Below are 19,814 nucleotides of genomic sequence, written 5' to 3'. Positions count from 1 at the left end.
TGTGTATAAAAATATCTTAAAGTTGAGCGAGGTTCCACCCTGTATATACAACTTACGACGATACATACATTTTTGAGAGTTGGCAACCATGCAACTTCTAGGTGGGAAAAAAGCTGCCTGCGCCACCTAATAAGCACGAACGGGGGTTACGTTGGGCATCTTGTCTTGAATGGCGGTCGTGAACGTTTCGCTCCATAAATGTTTGTTGTTATTTTGTGTTATTTAATGCAGGTAGTAATTTTTGCATTTCTTTATATCGTATTTGTGTTTTGTATGCCGCATTTTATATTTGTTGTGTGTTTGAATCTCTGTTTTTGAAATTTACTTTGTTTAACCGCAATGCAATCATATGTGTGATACCGTTATGCTATTGTTTATAATTGTTTACATTTTTGGTGTAATGTTTGCTTTAATTTATGTTTATTGATGTTGATTACTTGGTCTTGTCCCTGAAGTTACATTCATATAAGTTTTGATCTTTTTATTTTAATATGTTGAAGTTACTGATTCGTTTAATGTATGTACTGACTTGTTGTTTGTTACTTACTAACAATTTTCTCCGTGAATGAAGCAGTCACGGGAGGTGGCAAAAGAAACTGTAGTCTATAATTATGTGTCCCATTGTCCCCAAAAACTTGCTTTAACCTTGAGTGTAACCAACATTGTGTATATGCATTTACTATCTTTGTTAACTACTGCTTAAACTTTTACAAAATATTTTGTTAATTAACTTTTGGACTGTTTTAATCAAACTGCAAGGTTTTTCTTACGTCGTACTCTTTTTACCCTTGGCAGTGACTTTTGCGAGAGTACGCCACCTTTTGGCTTTGTTTGTTTTGTTTATATTAATGTACATCAACTAAATTTCCGGGTTTTCACAATCATAATAATTACGATCATTATTAAACAAACTTTTCACAATTTCAGTGTTTTATTTAACGTTCCTTCCCTATTGTGCTTCAGGTCAAAGCGTTGTCTACAACTAACGTAAGGGGGCCCTGCCTTAGATGTTTTATCACGTGCCACTTTTCAAATTTAAGCGGGATCTTGTTTAGTTTTAGAGGGAATAGTCATTCGGGTGGCCATTATTAAACGTTGCCGGGTTTATTTTATTTCTGTGTTCTTGTAGTGTGAAGTAAGCGCAGAACCTGGGGGTTAAGTACACTACAAAGTTTTGGTTGATCATTTGACCTATCAAGTAGACTCGCGATATACCTAGAGAAGATAACGCTTGCGTTCATCAGACGAAGTGCTTCATGACCGCTACGTAAAGACGGACGGAAATACTCTACCGAGATTTTTCGTGCGAATTGCTGTCTGATAGCCCTGTGGAAGTGTAAATAGTGCTAAATACCATCGTACGTCCGACTTACGGTGGTATGTATACCTCGACAGTGCTATCAGAGCGCAATGCACTTGAGAAATCTTGCTAGAGTATTCCCGTCTTTAGGTAGAAGCGCTTCGTCTGGTGTGAAAACTGTGAACAGTTTGCTTCGGACATCCTGGATAATCGAGATCAAGCGGATCAAGTATATATCGAACGATGTGTAGGTAGGTCAGGGACCCGGACCTGACCGAAAAAGAACCGAAAACCGTACCGAAACCGGTATTTTTTTCAGGACCGAAAACCGAACCGAAACCGTTATTCCTTCAGAAATGGAAACTTATGGAGAACCGGAACCCTTGTTATTTTTTCGGCTCTTTTCGGTTTTTCGGTGGATTATAAATTTTTAATAAGATGTCGAAATTGAGGTGACGGTGGCGGTAATTTAGCCACTACTGTAAATGTAAATAATCAGAGGGGCGAGGTTTTAGAAAATAAAAATAAAAACAATACCCCCATACATAATTTTTTTACATTTAACATTTGTGAATTTTTTCTATTTTTTATTAATAAATTAAGTTTAAATACATATATTTCCCTCTTCCTCCTTTATTCCCCTTGCTGTTGTAAATTAGCTACACTGACAAATACGTTGGGTTTTGGTACTCATGATTTTTTATTTCTTTCTCACACCTATTAATTAACAAATTACGTTGTTATAATGAATGCCATACCTTCTAAAAGACCAGAACGGAAAAGAACCGTTATGGACCGAAAAAAATGCGCAGAACCGAACCGTTATTTTTTTAGAACCGAAACCGGACCTGAACCTTTATAAATATTTTCGCTTACGTATAAAAAGAACCGGAACCTATATTCTATTTGGGTCCGGGTCCCTGGTAGGTATACCGCTTGGGTTAAGTCGGGAGCCCCACAAGGTTACAACGTTATTGGGACATTAATGATTTGCCCGTTGCAGTCACGAACTGTGAAACATTGACATTACATGCGACAGGTGACACATATGCCTCTGTTGTACGATCAAATTAAGCTATGGTTCTCATACATATATGGTAGATTTCCTGCGACTGCCTGAAACCTTCTATAAAACCCGGACCGGGGACCATGTGCTGTTGCAAAATCGATAGTCGAACGGCGAATCTAATGCAAAAACCGCCCCCCCCCCGCATCCGTTCCCCCCAGTTACGCTGTCCGAACTTGTCTCGTTCGAATTCTACCGAACCGACACTTCCTATGTTCATTTTTTCGTATCTTCCCTCCTTCATTTTCAAACTCGCAACCTTTTGAAAAACCGCCTCCGCCCCCCTTCCTTCTTCCCTGGACGGGTGCGCCCGCCTACGGCTACAACTTCTGGAAGTACTCATCCCACAGGTCTTTACCTTCTTCATCGATTGATCGACAGGCCCATCCTTCCTAACCTGCAACCGCGGCGGGCGGCGCCATCCTTGTAGCTCTTACTTCCCGCTTCCCGCTCCCACGAAAATGGTGGTTCTGCTGTTGGAGGCCACTCTAGCTATTTCCTTCATTTTCACATATATTTTCATCTGCGTTCTGTAGTTTGCAAAGTACATAATCGATCTTCTGCGAGTAAAAAAGTGGACCTAGCGCAAAGTACTGCCAGCAACTACTAGTTTGAATGTCTAGCCGTCGTCCGTCCGTCCGGCTGTTATTAGTTAGCGTGAGTAAGGTCATTAAACTCGCAGGTAATATTACATGTAAAAGATCTTTCCTCTACTTATGTTTAATGTATTTTAAACATTATTTTTGTTGAGAAAGATTTTGTTTACCCACCTTAAAGTCCAGATAGATGCAGGTTCTCACTTTCACTTCTTCTAAGTGCTCAATAACGTAGGAAAAGGGTGCATCATACAATTCCTTCATATTTCTTCAGAAAAGTAAAATATTCCTAGGTTTTCAACTGTACTTTTCTTTATTGAAGTATTTCAAATATAAACAAATAGTTGCTGTATTATAAATAATTGTAATTACACTGAACATCGATTCCAAATTTGTTTAAAGAGTAACAGAAATATATCTAAGTTGTTATTACACAATTTGCAGATATGGTGACGTGACTTTGTTTACAAAAAGTAAATCCTACATAACTAATCTACATAAACGTACCTAGAAGAGAGACCAACATATATTAATATAAACACTTAAAAATAAAACACAATGATAAAAACATACATAAGAAATTATAATTAAAAAGGTAATATCACAGGTTTTTACTTTTTCATCAAAATTTTATAAGAAAAGGTTAGAGCGATGCAGTTCGTGTATCAATGCTTGAAAAACACAGATAAATAAAGTGAAAAAAAACTACTTATCACATGCTGAAGTAAAGTATACTTATAGATAGAGGATACTATGAGTAGATAGTGAAACATTTTGGTACCTAAAATAACAGGCAGTATCTAAAAATACAATTTAATTCAGTCTCAATTGAAAGAAAAGGGTTCACGTGACGTACACATTTTATAAAAGGTATCAAAATTTCGATCTACATTTATAGTGTAAAAAATAATTTTCGAGATCACGCATAATTAGAGAACGGTTTCGATCTGATCAATAAATGGTGAATGTGTACAAATGACTTTATAAGCAAATAGCACCTTCATTGAATGCTTCTTTGATACAAGATAATTTACTTCTAAATGTATCCCATATACAGCCTAAGACAATATAGGCTTTAAAAATTATGCTACCGACGACTACTATGTAATCAAAGTAAAGTAAAATTTCATAATCATACTTAAGACTAAGGTATATGTGATAGAATCGTGAAGATTATTCGCCGACGACGACGTATCCGTGTACGGTGCTTTGTTTCCGGGAGCGATACCCAGATTTCGCGTGCATCCCATCCAAAATGGCGCCGATGGTGTTTGCTGTTCGTTTTCTACTCGCATACGCAGATCGTCAAACTTCCAAAATCCTTTGCCTTTGAAAAAGTAAGTTTTTCCTAAAAGGGGCGAATATTAAAATGGAAGGGCAAAGAGTATGGGAGTATAATACCATCTTTCCATTGAAAAACGGCGTCGATATGTGTCCCTACACCTTTCCACATGCTCATGTCGCGGGGATAATCGAGCTCTACATTCTGAAGGTCTTCATCAAATCTGCAATTAATTGATGTGTTAGGTAGTAGTTAGCAAATTTAATTGACAGATTAATGAGAAAACAAATTCCCTTTATATAACCCAGATCGTTCATGATTTTGGGCTTTCTGTCCGTGCGTCCGTCATGATAAGTCGCGAACGTTAAGTAATTTGTATACACTGCTATTCATTACAAGGTACACAGGGATTTATGTGTATTATTTTTCCCTATGCCTACTTTTAAATAACAAAACTGTTCTGAAGGGCGCCTAATTTTATGCAACCAAAATAACTTCTTAAAACAAATAAAGATCTGGCTGCCACATTAATTAATTGGAATATTGTTGCTTTGGGTTTCGTATCGTGTGTGGTGTGCGAGATGAATCGCTTCAGCGACGCTTGGTAAGCGAAATTAACATTTCCGATGGCATTTTACACAGCGATAGCGGCCGAAAATGCCGCATGCTGTGAGTACTCTCCTTCGGCAGTCTGCTCTTGAGATATATGGAATTAGGTATCATGATAAACGGTCACGGACTATGGTTGGTAGAAATTAATTGTTTCATTGAGAATTTTCACTACAGTACCATAAAGGATATAATCAGCCCCCTCCCCAACCCCTTATTTTCATAAGGAATAAGAAAGAAGAGCGGTACTTGGTAGAGAACAGTTCCATTTGTTGCTATCTTTAATGAGAATACCATGAAAGATAAAATCCATTTCTACGCCCCCCCCCACGTTTCCCCCCGTCAGTCCCTGATCTAGAAAAGGAGTCGCGAGGGAATACCGTGAAGGGTAGGTTCAAAATCGCAGAAGTGGGTCCGCACGGAAAGACGGACGGACGGACAAAACAAAATTAATTAAAAAATGCGCTAAAAACTCTCTCTCTCTCTCTCTCTCTCTTTCTCTCTCTAAAAATCTTGTGGATTCTGTAAAGCAAAAGTTTCGAATGTCTTCTAAGAGCTTTGGTGAGTTTCAAGAACTAAATACGAGGGAAAGTCATTAACCAAATCAGAAGCTGCCTTGAGAAACCTGACATTAAGTGGCAGAACAAGCTACCTTTATAATACTCAAGTTACATTTGCCACATTCATACCCAGGAAGCCTTTAAATGGCGATTGTCCTCGTGTACAGCGGAAGAGCAAATTTTGGGACCTTTGAGAGCCTTTCATTTTAGGTCTTTGGTTTAGTAGGAATAAAAAATTTATTTTGGATTCCTATGCATAGGTACTTAACTGTTACACACTTTATAAATAGAGGAAACTTTAATTCTGAAAAAAAATTACTCTTGTATCCCTGATACAAGACGTAAAAATGATACTGCTCTTAATCTTTCATTACATTCTTGCAAATTATTTCATTATAATTACTGTAATTAAACGTAACATCATGATAATTTACTTCATTATCCATTAATTATAAAAAAAAAACAGTACCTGCTTTGTATCAAATGTCAATGTTGCGTTTTGAACTAAGGCGTACAGAATCAAAGCAAAATGCAAATGTGTGTAAAACATTAATTTTGAAATTGTGTTCTAGAGCTTCTGAAGAACTTCATTAATACGAAAATTAAAACGCACGAATTGTTGAAACGAACTAATGGGATGAATGAAAGTAAACAAAGACAAACAAGTCGCGCACGTCTGACCGCCGGTTCGGCTGACAAACTCCGCCCCGCGGCTTACGTCACGCATCGTCCCGTTCGGCCAATCAGAGCGCACCTTGCCATATTTGAAAAAAATCTGTATATTTTCGCGGAAGCGATAAAATATGCAGAACTTCCGCACTTGCTGAAGCAGAAGTCTGTTGCATCACTACCTCACATGAATTCAGCTGCTGTGCTTATTCAAAGACTCATGCATTTTTTTACCCAAATAGTAAACTGGAACATAAGAACTCTGGTGGACGTTGAAGTACCAAAAAAACTAAGAACATACCACTTGCAACAGCAAAGCATCAGCCTACAATTTGAAGAAGAGTTGTAGGCTTAAGAGCTTTTTATTGACAGTTCTTTTTTTGTCCATGGATAGGGTGAGAATTAAATCTTGCGTTAAAAAAATGTTCATCTTAATTTAAGTAAGCACCCATATTGATTTTTAGTAGGGAAATTATCAAGAACTTACCTCCAATACATGTTACCACTGAAAAAGTAGGTTTTTCCATTATGCCCCCAGACCATGGCCGCGTCCAGGTTACTAAGCGACGCGGGCAGACCCAATCGCGTCAAAGGTTTCGGATAATCTCGTTCCATCGTGTTGCCAGAGTACACGTAGTAATTTCTACCGACGAAAAACACCATCTTGTTATCGGGCCTCTCGTATACGGCGTCGATGTGCGTTAAATTTTTCGGCAGGTCCTTCCACATGCGATTAGTTTCGACGGGATATCCCGGCGCGAGACCCTTGTCGCTGATTCGCCAGAAATACTGCAGAGAGAAAAGGTTAGCGCGAAAATGGTTGACGTGTAAATGAGCGCTTACCCGATCTTTAAAAATGAAGACCTCGCCGCGAACGACGGAAATCGCGTCGTAACCGGTGTCGCAGGTGTTGGGCACGGAACTCTCCTTCGGGTTGTAGGATGGGTAATTGTCGACGGGGTAGCGCTGCGGGTGCCTACTGGAGTAAGTTGTGGTTTCGGGCCGTTTCGCCGGGTAATAACGCTCATCGGGGAGCTCGGGACGCGGTGGTGGTTTGGGTGGGTAATTCCTGTTACGGTGTGGGTTGTACGGGTACTTAACATCGGGAGACATCGGTTTTTTATGCATGGGTTTTTCCGTGAAGGTTTTTTTCGGATAGCGAGGATCTTGCGGTTTCTCTGGATAATAAGGTCTTTGAGGGTAATTGGGATAGTTATGGTTCGGTCTCGTTGTTCGGCGTGTTGGTCTTGTTCGAGTGGGAGGTGGCGTGGGACGTGGCGGCGGCCTCGTGGGCGGCGGCGGAGTTTGCAGAGGCGGATGATATGCAGGATTATGTCCCCATACTTGATCGGTAGGAGATCCTAAACATATAATTTAATATTTGCATTTTGCAGTCGAATGAAATGGATAGGTAATACCGTAGAGTGTCTGTATTCCTAAACGGTCGTCTTCAGGCAGTTCGTAGTTAAAGCCGTTTTGCATTCCCTGATACCAAGGGAACATCAGTGCTCCTTCAACAGAGGAATGTGACAGTCCTAGGGAATGCCCAAATTCGTGCGCTGCTACATGGAATAGACTGGTACCTGTAAAATAAAATGTATTCTTAGTACTAAATCATAAATGCCGCAAACATGTCTACAATACAACGGTGAAATTGTTGTATTTTCTCCACCACAATTTTTAAAACGCGCCCGGGACCCAACAATCCCAAAGCGGTTCGAGATAGATGAAAATAAATACTATCTATTGTGACATACCCCTACGGTTAGGCAACACACCTCACATCAGAAATATCGCAGAATGGGAAAACATACGAAAGGCTCTGTATTATACACCAATCGTTCTGCGCAGATGCCGGGGAAACGGGGGTTTTCGCAAAGAAGTTTGGCAAGAGAGATACTTAGCGTTAACGGGACTTGGACCCAAGCGCTCGAGTGATGGCGGGTGTAGCGGGATGGCGTGCATGGTTTTTCTCAATGTTTATTTTGTTTCAAAAGTGCATTTACAGGTAGTAATCTCGTACTAACCATTAACCTTTGAATTTCATGTTACAATTTGTTATTTGAGTACCATTACGGAATCATGCTTGTTTGTTATACTGTACTGTTATGCTTTTGTATTATTTTATTAAGTATTTATTTATGAATTTATGTTAAACTGAAATGTGATTAATAATTAAGTTACTTATAACGGCCTTGGCCTGTTAAATTCCATAACATTTGTAAACAAAGCTTCTATCGCAACGGTAAACGACAGCAACTTGATCTATATGTCCATTTTGTATTTGAAACTATTTTCTAAGTTTGAAATTGGGTTCTTTTCGTAGCGCGTCTGTTATTTGACACAGATCAGCCGGATGACGTTAACAACTATATTATAGTGTGGTGTCGCCTGTATGATTCGATTAACAATTTATTTCCGTGAAGGGAGTACCTGATACACTTCTGATTCTTCGCTGCATACGTTGCTTCCCTATCTATCGTACCCGCTGCCGAACGGTGCGTTAAGCAATACAAGAATGGGGGTCCTCTAATTAACGTCTCATCTGTTTCGTATGCGATTCTGGTGGGGATAATCAACTTAAACATGAATACTGCTTGCGTTCTCACTTGTACTTTTCATGTTAAATTAATGGCAGCAGAGGTTGGAGTAGAGCCATGCCATATTGTGTTTTTTTCATACTTAGGATGTAACGGTACCCCATTTTGAACGGTCGGAAATTGATGGTTTCCCGTTAGCACCTTCTATGGACACTTTTTTCAGAGATTGTTTTTTTTTACTGAATGAGATAGAGTACCAAAAAGAAATTCATTTGAATGCATCGCCATCATAGCCACATTGATTCAGCGAGATATAGTTACTGGTGGATGTTTTGTTGCTAATTAAAGTAAAACATTTGATTTTGAAATCTCTCTTGCAAATTCATGTATAAATAGAGTGTGACACGTCAATATTTTTCTTTTTTGTCCTCTTATCTCATTCCGTAAAAATCCAATATGGCGCCCATAACAATTAAGGGAATAGTAGCCTGTAGCTTCTCCATCTAGCGTAAAATTCTGATAACAGATTCAGAATTTCCGAAAAAAGTGCCCATAGAAGGGACTAACGGGGACCGTCCATTTCCCACAGTTATTTTCAAAGCTTTCTAAAGTGTTTGTTTAGTCACAAAAAGGGGCAGGTTGGCTCTCATTCAACCTACACTGTATCTCGCTCACCGTTGCGGGGATCCCAATAGTGAGCCACAAATTTGATGCACCCTGTACATCATTTTCGGGTAGACATTTTGGAAATGAAAAAATAAAAAAGAGCATACCCAAAAAAATATGGGTGAAGCGACAAGTTCCATTTTCTTGACACCATTGAGATTGACACGCTCTTCGTCTTTTTTACAATATTTTCACGCCACTTCAACGCCTAGTTCAAATTTCTTCACGACTCACTCATGCTTCCCTGGTTTAGGCTTCTTCCATTGCCATTTTCTTTATGCCTCTTTCTGTCTCATTTCCCACTTTGATGATGATACTTTCTTCACATTTTTTCCGAAAAGGATTCCTTCTGGCTCTTCACTCCATCTTTATGAATAAACCTATGCCTCTATCACTCTCTTCATATTCCGATTCCTTACAGTGTTTACGTCCCTTTTTCTTCAGACATCCCCGAAAACCTTCTACATTTTACATCCTTCATACTTTACGAAGCGTTTGTGCCTACGTCAGTTTTGTCTTTCCTGCTCTTACCAATTTCTTCACGCCTCCTCTGTTCACACACCTTTTGCTCTTACAAGCCCTATCTCCACTTTGTCTAGATTTCTGTCCTTATCGCTTCCTACTTTTCTTCCGCCCCTATTAGCTTCGTACCGGTTTTTTAAACCCTCTCTGTTACGTTCACGCTACCTTAAATCTCCTTCGCGCTTTCTTTGTGTTTACCCTCTGTTACTCTTCACTTCTTATACACGTTTTTTCACTCGCACTTCCTCTACCTCTCCCTCGTTTACGTCTTATTTTTGTTTCCATGATAATTTTTACTGACACACTTCCTTCACTACACTTTTACATATCTTTCTTCACATTTCTCCTCTTTATGATCCATTTATCCTTCCACCACACATTATTTACTCCTCCTACGCCAAACCCTCCCCTTTAAGCAAATGTCGAGGTTTTTTAGGCCATATTTGTTTCCTTCCTCTCTCTATACACCTCTGACCCCCTTTCCCCTTGTGTTTTTCCTCAAATCTCCTTCACTCTCCATTTCCTTTCGTTCCTTTCCCTAAATTACGATTCCTTCAAATGTGCTTCGTTTTATACATTTTCACGTTTATCTTGTTCTTTGAAGTTAACGCTCTTCCTTTACACACATCTATCCTTCACGTTGTGAGGTTCCACCCTGTATATACAACTTACGACGGTGCACACATTTTTGAGAGTTGGCAACCACGACATTTTTAGGAGGGGAACGCTGTTTTTGCGCCATCCGGAGAGCGCGAACGTGGGTTACGTTTGGTATCTTGTCTTTAATGGCGGCCGTGAACGCGTCGCTCCATAAATGTGTTTTTATTGTGTTATTTAATGCAGGTAGTACTCTTTGCATTTCTTTATATCGGATTTGTGTTTTGTATGCAGCATTTTATATTTTTGTGATTTTCAATCTTTGTTTTTGAAATTGACTTGATTTAACCTTAATGCAGAATCACATATTTGATACCGTTATCCTTTTGTTTGTAATCGTTTACGTTTTTGGTGTAATGCTTGCTTAATTTCTGTTTATGTTTTAATTACATGGTTTTGACCAGAAGTAACATTCATATAAATTCTGATAATTTTATTTTAATATATGGAAATTACGGAGTTGTTTTGTGTGTGTACTGACTTGTTGTTTGTAACTAACATTTTCTCCGTGAATGAAGCAGTCACGGGGGTGGCAAAAACTGTAATCAAATTGAGTTACGACACCTAATTTCGTGATCGATTTCAACTGTAGGCTCGGAACCGAACCGAACGAGGGTCGAGTTATCTATCTTGCGGGGGCGAGATTACGCTAATCAAAACTATTCGGTTTAGAATCTCTTTCTTAAAATCTTGGTGCTTACCTGACCTATAATTCCCAAAACTTGTATTTAACCTATATGTTACCTCTTGAAGTCTACATGCTACTTATTTTGTTATAATATTATGTTACGCATTCACATCATTACAAACAATTAATTTTACAACACAATTTGATATTAATTTGACAGCTGGTTTTTTTATTGGTAAGTTCTTTTTTTCCCAGCCCATTTCTATTTTTATTCGGTGAACTACCACTTTCAAAGTTTATTTTTGCAATGTAATTTATTTTGACTTAAATTTCCGAGCTTTTACAATCATAATAATAACGATCATTATTAAACAAACTTTTCACAATTTCAGTGTTTTATTTTACGTTCCTTCCCTAGTGTACCTACTTCAGATCATAGCGTTGCTTACAACTAACGTAAGGGGACCCTGCCTTAGATGTTTTATAAATATCACGTGCATCTTTTCAAATTTAAGCGGGATCTTGTTTAGTTTTGGAGGGAATAGTCATTCGGGTGGCCATTTTTAAACATTGCCGGATTGACTTTATTTTCCGTGTTCTTGTAGTGTGAAGTTAGCGTAGAATCTGGGGGTTAAGTCTTTCAGGCCCTCTTCAAGATTTTTTTGATTCATCGTTCAAGTTCGCCTTCATTCTTCCTCGTGTTGTAGATTTCTTCACTCATCCGGATCACATATATGATTCGTACCTTCTTTTCGCGTTTTCTCCACGTGTTTGTTTCGCTACTTCCACGACTCTCATTTGCATCTCTTCCATGACCATTTTCTTTACGCCCTTCTCGTTTGCACTATTGGCGCTCCTCCACCACTTCTCCACACCTTGCTTTTTCAAGAATTCTTTCTTCGCACCTCTTTCACGCCGATCTGCTTCACTCCTTTCACACTTTTGTTCACGTTTTTGCTATTCAGGTCAGCTTTATGATTCCAATACACCCCTTTTATGTCTTCTTCTTTCCTTCTTCACGTCTTCTTTTTTAACGCTTTCTTGTCTTACACCTAATTTACGCATCATCCTTTAACTTCATTGTCTTTCAATCTATTTTCCTCCTCGCCTCTTTCTTTCATGTTTGCTCAATTTTTCCTCCCGCCGTTTTTCTACCTTCTTGACACAACATTTTCGCCCTCTTCTACTCCTCGACGCCCACGCCCCACCTCTGCCATTAGCACTTTCTTCTCGCCTCTTCCACAGCATGTTGCTTAACAAATCTTTTCTTCATGCTTCTTTCGCGTTGTACAGCTACACTTTAATACTCTTCAAGTCTGCTTTATCTACTATTCCATTATCCCCTTTAAAAAGGGCTTATTATTCATCTGTTAGCGCGTTCTCCCTTCACGCTCCCTTGACTTGCCGTTCGGGTCCTCTTTCTGCTACGTCTCCTTTCCCAATGCTTCGATCACGTTTTCTTCATCAATCTTATGAAATCTCCGAAAGTCGCCGAGTCATCATAAACCTGCCATGCAAAAAATAGTTGGATTGTGTGAGTCTGCAAACTGGGTCTCTGATATTCCTCTTATCCTGATCTATTTATATAAAAGGCACTGGAATGAATAAACAACCAGACGGCATGTGAAAAATTTGAGAATGAAAGATGCACAAATTATTTACCCCAAATTCAAAGGTCCAAAAGTATGTGACGTCCATTATGCTGTGTTATCCGTTCAATTTAAATTGTTTAAAACATATTCAAGCCAATTATTTCCACACAGGCACATTAAAAATCCTGGTTATTTGATTAAACAATTTGCATTCACGGACGAATAAACAGAATCAAAGTCATTATTGTGGGCGGTTTTCAATTCACCCTTTATAATAATTACGTAATGCGGTTAGATGTTATGTAGGTAAGACTTTATTTCGGCAGACAGGGGTTAAAAAGTGAACCTTTTGTATAGGCAGCAATTACACTTTTTAGCTTTGCTTTTGTTAAACTTGTATACACTTTTAATTAAGCTTTTATTTGGGCGACGCGTAATTGAATGCCAATTTTAAGAGCTGCTGAGCAATTCACTACTAATTGAAGTGTTTTAGAATTCGTTAAAAATCTATTCTGTATAGCCATCAATTTAAAACTCATTATTATGAGAAAAATAGATAAAAAAGCTAGCAAATTAATAGTAGCTCAATCTCCAAGAGAAAAAAAAAGCACTTGTTTATGGCTCAAAAATTGTGGCATGAGGCGGACTATACCTACCCATATCGGCGTGGGCTAGAAAATAATGCACAAGAAGCACGAACATAATGTTTAATTCGCTAGAAGAAAAATAAGTAATTAATATCGAGCATCAATTTGAACAGGTTCTAAATCCTGCCGAACACTAAAATCGCACGTTTCCCGCTGCTAAAATTAATGCCGGGAAAACAGGGGAATTTAAAATAGAACGCTTATTTTTACAAATGGGATTATTTTGGTCAACGCGCTAGTTCCAAATTTATTTCATTAACGAGTACAAATGAAATGAATTATCGAAGCTGCGAGTATGAATGGCGTTGTGTGAAAAGTGTCCAAAAATAAACGCCGGCGAATGCGCGCCTCATTTTTGATCTGAGACCTTCACCAAGGATCGGATGTAAAATTATCAGGGTCGAGAGGAAAACATCTGCCGTCTGTTCCTCTCGATAGTTCATTATCATAGACCACCCACAAAATATAAACAAAAATAAAAAATAATCGTGCTTACTAAACGCTTTCCAAATACCCTGGAACATCCTGAATGTTAAAAAAATTGCGATCGCCCTCAATTAGAAGTGATCAGTGTGGACATCTTCTGGTTCAACCCCCCCCCCCCCCCCCCCCATACAAATAATTATCTTCAATCATACTGAGTAGTACTGTCTTTCCGATATGTTCCGATTGATATTATCCAACGATAATAACGTTGTGTGCGAGTGCACCATCCTGTTGAAACGTAACTTTTGTTTTTTTGTGTGCCGCGCATCATTGTATTCGTAATAAAAGATGTTACTCAATACAGTAACGACTTTTTTACGGCCCACATAAAAAATACTCTAATTTGACCATCGTCGTATCTTCTATGGTGTCCGAGCTCCCCATGATAGACATCCCTCTCTTGGACAGAGCGTCCCAAATGAAAGATGGATCCATCGATACATTAAAGGTGTGTGATTTGGAATTTCAAAATCACGGAACCCAAATAATTTTGGATTCTTTAAGACTCCAAAAAGTAAAACAACAACAAAGTAAAATGTTTTCAGTTGAAATTCCAGAATTTTGTATCTTCACACGATCACCATTTCTGACCATTCGTCCTTCGTAACTTACCTCTATCATTTTCAAAATATTTACTTCATTTCATCTATCTGCAATGTTGAAGCCTCTAAGAGCCCTTAAAAGGTTTTAAAAGAGTTCTTAAGCAAGTCGAAGAGAAGGGTTTTTAAGAATCTTCAATCTAAACGCCTTTTAAAGCCTGTGAGAATTTAAAGAATCCTCCTTTTAAAAATGTTCAAGGACCACTAAAATCTTTTAAAAGTGTGCAAATATTTCTAAAGCTCTTTAACAGACTTTTTTGCGCGATCGGTCATTTCTGACTATTTACCATGGGTGTTTCCATGACAGTACGTAGAATTTACCAGTTGCTATGATTACGACGACGCCAAAATTACTTACCGATCTAAAAACAGAACAGCAAAAATACTTACCGACGCCTTTTTAAAAATCAACAGTCTTACATTACATTTAATCTTTAATTATTGTTAGGTACATTAAACGTACAATTTGTGCTGTTGTTTCCTATAGCAAGACGCTCATAAAGTCATAAAGGAAGTACAAAGCTAGTAAACTACATCAGACACATGCACCTTTTTATGAAATTATTAATTTCAATTTTGACAAATAAACTGGTTACCTAGAGATTGACACCATACCACTTCGATCATTTCGATTTATTCTGCTCGTTAATTTCTTAGTGCATATTTATATTGGTTGCATAATTTTAATTTCGATCGCGCAAAAAATGTTATAAGCACGTCGAACGTTAAGGGTTACCGTTCTCAGACAATAATTGGAGTCGTCGCTTCGCTCCTCCTCCAAACAATTGTCTTCGAATGGTAAAAATCCCTTACCGTTCTCCATACTTAATATACTATTTAGTTGTCACGCTTTCAAGAGTCTGTCAAGAGCCCATTTTCAGACTGTAGCACTGTAGTTTTCTCTTCAAAAGTCTTCAACATAGCTTTCTAGTCGCTTATAGAACATCTAATGGGCTTTTAAGGGTTTTTAAATAATCCAAATCTTGTAGAACCTTTAACTATCGCCAACAATTTCTCACAGCTTCCAAAAACGTTAAAGGTGTCTTCTAAAGGTTTGTAGAGTCTTTAAACGTAAAGAGTTTTCTAAAAACGTTCGGAACCTCTAATTGGTTCTCGAACCTTAAAAATCTGTAAGAGCATGTTCTTCATATTGAAGAATGCTTCAAAGGGCACATTTAAATCGGTACCTAGTTATAAACGCCTTAAAATCGCAAATAGGAGCTTGCAAGATATTCAAGTGTTTCTAAGAGCCTTCCAGAAGCTTTTACAGTCCTTCAGATTTACGCCTCGGTATTTATACGAAACCGGCATCAATCTAAAAGGAAACCAGCTAGAATTAAATAACTGGATTTATAGTTCAATGGTAGAGCGTTGGGCTATAAATCCGGAGGTCGGGTGTTCGAACCTGGGTTGAGGTGAATTTTTCATCTGGAGCGTGGCAGAGATGAAAATTGCCTTAGACCGGTTCCGAGAATTCTACCGGCTACTCCGAATTAGGTTTTCCTTCAGTTTTCCTAATTCGTAAGGTAAATAACGGAGCAGTATAGAACAACTTAAGATCCTCTGCAGAGGCACCTCTAAAAAGCATTATGCGGGTCACTCTGTAATTGGGCGCAAGCCTGTTGAGAGCCCAGAACTAGAGAGGGATAATAAATAAATAAATAAATAACAGCTTTCATGGAAATTTTCGTAACCCTAAAAATGAAATAATATATAGGGTGCTCTATTTAAAATAAGATGTAGATAGGAGGCATTTACCGTGGGACACCCTGTATTAACAAATAAAAATGTCAGATTGCGCATGCGGAAAATAATTTTTTTCATCTGCATGGTTGCTTGAAGCTTAAGGCATATTTACTAACTCAAAAATGAGACAAAATATAGAATTTTTTTTTTTTTTTTTTTTTTTTTTTTTTTTTTTTTTTTTTTTTTTAAGGAACAAATTGTTTAATGAAAATAATAGAACAAGAACAAATTACATATAAGAACCAGGTTTTAAAACATAATAAATTTCATGAAAAGAATTACTAAAAAAAGGTAAAGTTCCTAAAACACATTCGGCGTTGCCTTTTTGAATTTCTATACCTATCCGTTGGTAAATAAACTGGGTTGAGCGGGACTCTCCTGTTTTTTGCCTGAGTCTTTTACCAATTGCCGCTGTCATCATTTTCGCTTCATTTCCCCACGGACCCATGGTTTCTACAGCGAATCCGTTAAAAATAAATTTAGGTTCTAAAGCAGCGTAAGTATTTTTCTTTCTGCGTTCAGCTAAAGCGGCTGCAGAACCTGCTTTCTTCACCGAGGAGAAGAGATACGAAGGACATAAGGTATCAACACAAGTAAAGTCCCATGCCAGACATCGTCCTTCCATCCAAGGTGTTAAAGTTCTCCCATCGGGTCGTTTTTTATCAATTCCAAAAAGATGAGGAGGATCTAAGATGACTGAATAACCAGCCTCATGAAATGCTCTTTTTTGACATTCTAAGATGTTTCGATGGCGACTGTACTTTCCTGTGTTCTTCTGACAAGATAAACCATGATGCCCAAACTTATCCACATTGGCACCACATTTACAAATATGAGGAGTACAAACTGTAGCACCTAAGCGTAAGTTGGAAGTATGTGCAGTTTTTGGCCCGGCGGCCTCGCTGAAAAACAATATCAACCTTTCTTATAGATTAAGAATACGTACAGTGGAACACGAACAGACAGACAGATAGCAATACAAAATTATAAACTATCTCGAAGATCCTTAATAAACACGCATTTTTAGAGAGACCGCCTGTTAGCACCTTTCAAGAATGAAATAATACATAGGGTGTTCCATTTAAAATAAGAAAGTTGGCATCAATCTCTGATGAAACTGGAAGTGCCACCAGTCACTCAGGTCCATCAACAGTTTTCAAAAGTGGGATTTAAAAAAGCTTCATGAGATTTCAAGAGAATTATTCCTTGCCATCCTTTAAAGCTTTTAAATACTTGTAATATTTTAAAAGCTCGGAAAGATTCTTTTTAAGGACTTTTAAGAAACGAATGTATAGGATCTTGGAGATTTTTAGAGACCCTTAAAAAGCGTAAAGAGTTTTAAAGATGTAGATGTACTATTAAAGTTCTTTAAGACTCTTAAAGGATGTTAAGGGCCCGTTAGAGGCTCTAAAGGCTATTAAAAAGCGATGCGGAAGACTTTTAGATGGAAAACGTTTGATGTCTCTGAAACACTCTTAAAGTTAGTTTCATAAAACCCTTTAATACTCTTTATAGGCCCATAAACGGCTTTAAATGTCGCAGGCAGTCTTCCACGAGTATCCGCAAGAGAGTTAGAGACTTTCAGATTTAACGAACGTATAATCCTTGGAGCGCCTTTAAAAAGCTGAAAAGGTCTTTACAGATATTTATTAATTTTTGAGAGTCTCCGTCTAAAAGCATTATTTAAAAAAACATTAAAACCAGACTAAGAGACTCCAAAGGGTTCTCTAGAGACTTAAGGTATCGAGTCTATACTCCCCATTGGAGCCCTTAAAACTTTTTAACAATCTTTAAACACGATTAAAACGTGTGTAAGAAAAGTGCTTTGAAGAGCTTTTAAGAGCCTTAAAGTCTTTAAAGGTCACAGCTTCAAGAGTTTCCAAGTCACAAAATTTTCCAAAAATATTCCAGAAGCTTTTAAAGTTCGTAATATTCTCTTTTCCTTCTAAGGGAAACCGTTTTTGAGTTGTTTGAGCTTGTAAGAATTTGAAAGGATTTTTACCAGCCTTCAAAAGTCGCAAATAGTATCTACTGGTTTCCAAAGAGTCTCCAAGAGTCTTCTGGAAGCAGGGTTTGAAAGGGACTTTTAATACCCTTCAAATACATTTCAGAATCCTCAAAACTCTTTAAAGCTATATTATATATTTATAAGTGAGTTGTGGTAGCGTGGTGCATTGAGGTGAGTAACTAGTTATTTAGGCATTTTAAATGTTTTTAAAATCAACCTTTTTCAACAATGTTCTTTACGAGTATTTGTCATTAAATATCTTGCAGAAGCGTCGAACTTGTAAAAGCACCATTCAAGAGCCAGAATCTTCAACAAATCTCACGAGTTTTCATCAAGACGAATTTCCTGAAGTATCTTGAGACTTTAAACCTTTAAGTGTACGTAAGTAGCCTAATTGCGTCAAGCCGGTCTGACCCGGCCGTACACCCGCGCCTTCTGTTCCCGCAATTACAAATCCGTTTTTAAAACTTCAAATCCGAATATCTCGAGAACGGAGTGTCTAAAGGGGGCACTCTCAACGGCAAAATTGAAGGTCTAGACGAGACGAAATTCAAAACTCCAAATCAGAGATACTCCCCAAGCGAAAATTGAAGGTCTGTCAGTACGATCAAAACTTCAATTTGGAATATCTGGTTGGAAGAGGGCATATTCAACAGCCTTACAGATGCTTTTAGAGACTTCGAAGTTATTTATTAATCATTGAGAAGTTCAAAGCCTCAAGACACTTTTAGAGTTTTTAAGTGTCTCTATGAGTCTCCAATTCTGACTGCAAGAGTATGCTATATACGTTGAGAGCCTATAAATAGCCTTTAATGATCCTTTAACAATCATTAATGCGCTTTAAGAGTGCAAAAAACCTGCTTTGCAGAGTCATTATGAGCATTTAAGAGCTTTTATATGTCTTTGAGAGACCTGAAAGAGTCAAAACAGTCTCTAGAAGAATCCGAGAGGCTCAAAGAGTCTCCAAGAGTTCCAGAAGCGTTTAGACTCCTAAAGATTCTCTCTTCTCCATGAGACGCGTGAAGCAGCCAAGGCAAGCTTGACGTATATTTTTAAGCGACATCTCATTAGGTATATTTAGTGGAAAAAGTGCTAAATATTGTTCCAAGAGTGCTTTTTCATACATATTCAACAATGTACAAGCAGCCAAAAAGTGCATCATTTCATATAAAATGTCAAAGTCGCCCCCCTCTCCTAAAAATTACGGTGAGTTTATGCAATCAATAGCATAAGTTCATTGTCCTTAAATCATTGGGAAGTAACAAAGATATATTGTGCGTCGCTAACCAACGAAATCATAGGTACTTCTGTTTCTATTGGCTATTTCTTAATGACCTAATGATAGTGAATGTTGATATTATTTATAAAGTAATAGCCATTCAAATTGAAGATTGCCGTGAAAAGAATGTAAGATTGGGAGGAAGCCTTTGTCATGACAATCCTGCCTTTGTCGTCGTTCTACCTTTCCGGAATTACGTTGGAAACCAGGGCCATTTATCTATATTTTCCTGTGACGTCACAGTTACACCGGCTGGTTTCAGATAAGGTACGTCTTGTATTCTAGTTACATTAAATAAGCTGAACTGCATTTCCGTTTCTCTGAAGAATGGTTTAAAATGTTGCGCGTCAGAGTTTAGCGGT

At 38.0% G+C, this 19,814-nt stretch overlaps 1 protein-coding gene across 1 annotated transcript in view; it reads right to left on the bottom strand.

The window, feature by feature from the left end:
* Positions 1–3,558: 3,558 nt before the first annotated feature.
* The window catches only part of LOC116178698 (matrix metalloproteinase-2-like), a 216,235-nt gene continuing 199,979 nt past the window's right edge, over positions 3,559–19,814 (bottom strand). Inside the window, exons 5-9 of the mRNA XM_031498276.1 lie at positions 7,501–7,665; positions 6,926–7,443; positions 6,570–6,871; positions 4,364–4,467; positions 3,559–4,310 (exon numbers count right to left, since the gene is read on the bottom strand). Coding sequence (XP_031354136.1) covers positions 4,063–4,310; positions 4,364–4,467; positions 6,570–6,871; positions 6,926–7,443; positions 7,501–7,665 — 1,337 coding nt within the window. The 3' untranslated portion in view covers positions 3,559–4,062. The remainder of the gene's footprint in view (positions 4,311–4,363; positions 4,468–6,569; positions 6,872–6,925; positions 7,444–7,500; positions 7,666–19,814) is intronic.

The sequence above is a fragment of the Photinus pyralis genome, unplaced genomic scaffold (assembly GCF_008802855.1).
Source record: "Photinus pyralis isolate 1611_PpyrPB1 unplaced genomic scaffold, Ppyr1.3 Ppyr1.4_LG8, whole genome shotgun sequence".
Taxonomy (NCBI): domain Eukaryota; kingdom Metazoa; phylum Arthropoda; class Insecta; order Coleoptera; family Lampyridae; genus Photinus; species Photinus pyralis.
The sequence above is the reverse complement of the archived record's forward strand: the minus strand, read 5'-3'. Positions and strand labels throughout refer to the sequence as shown.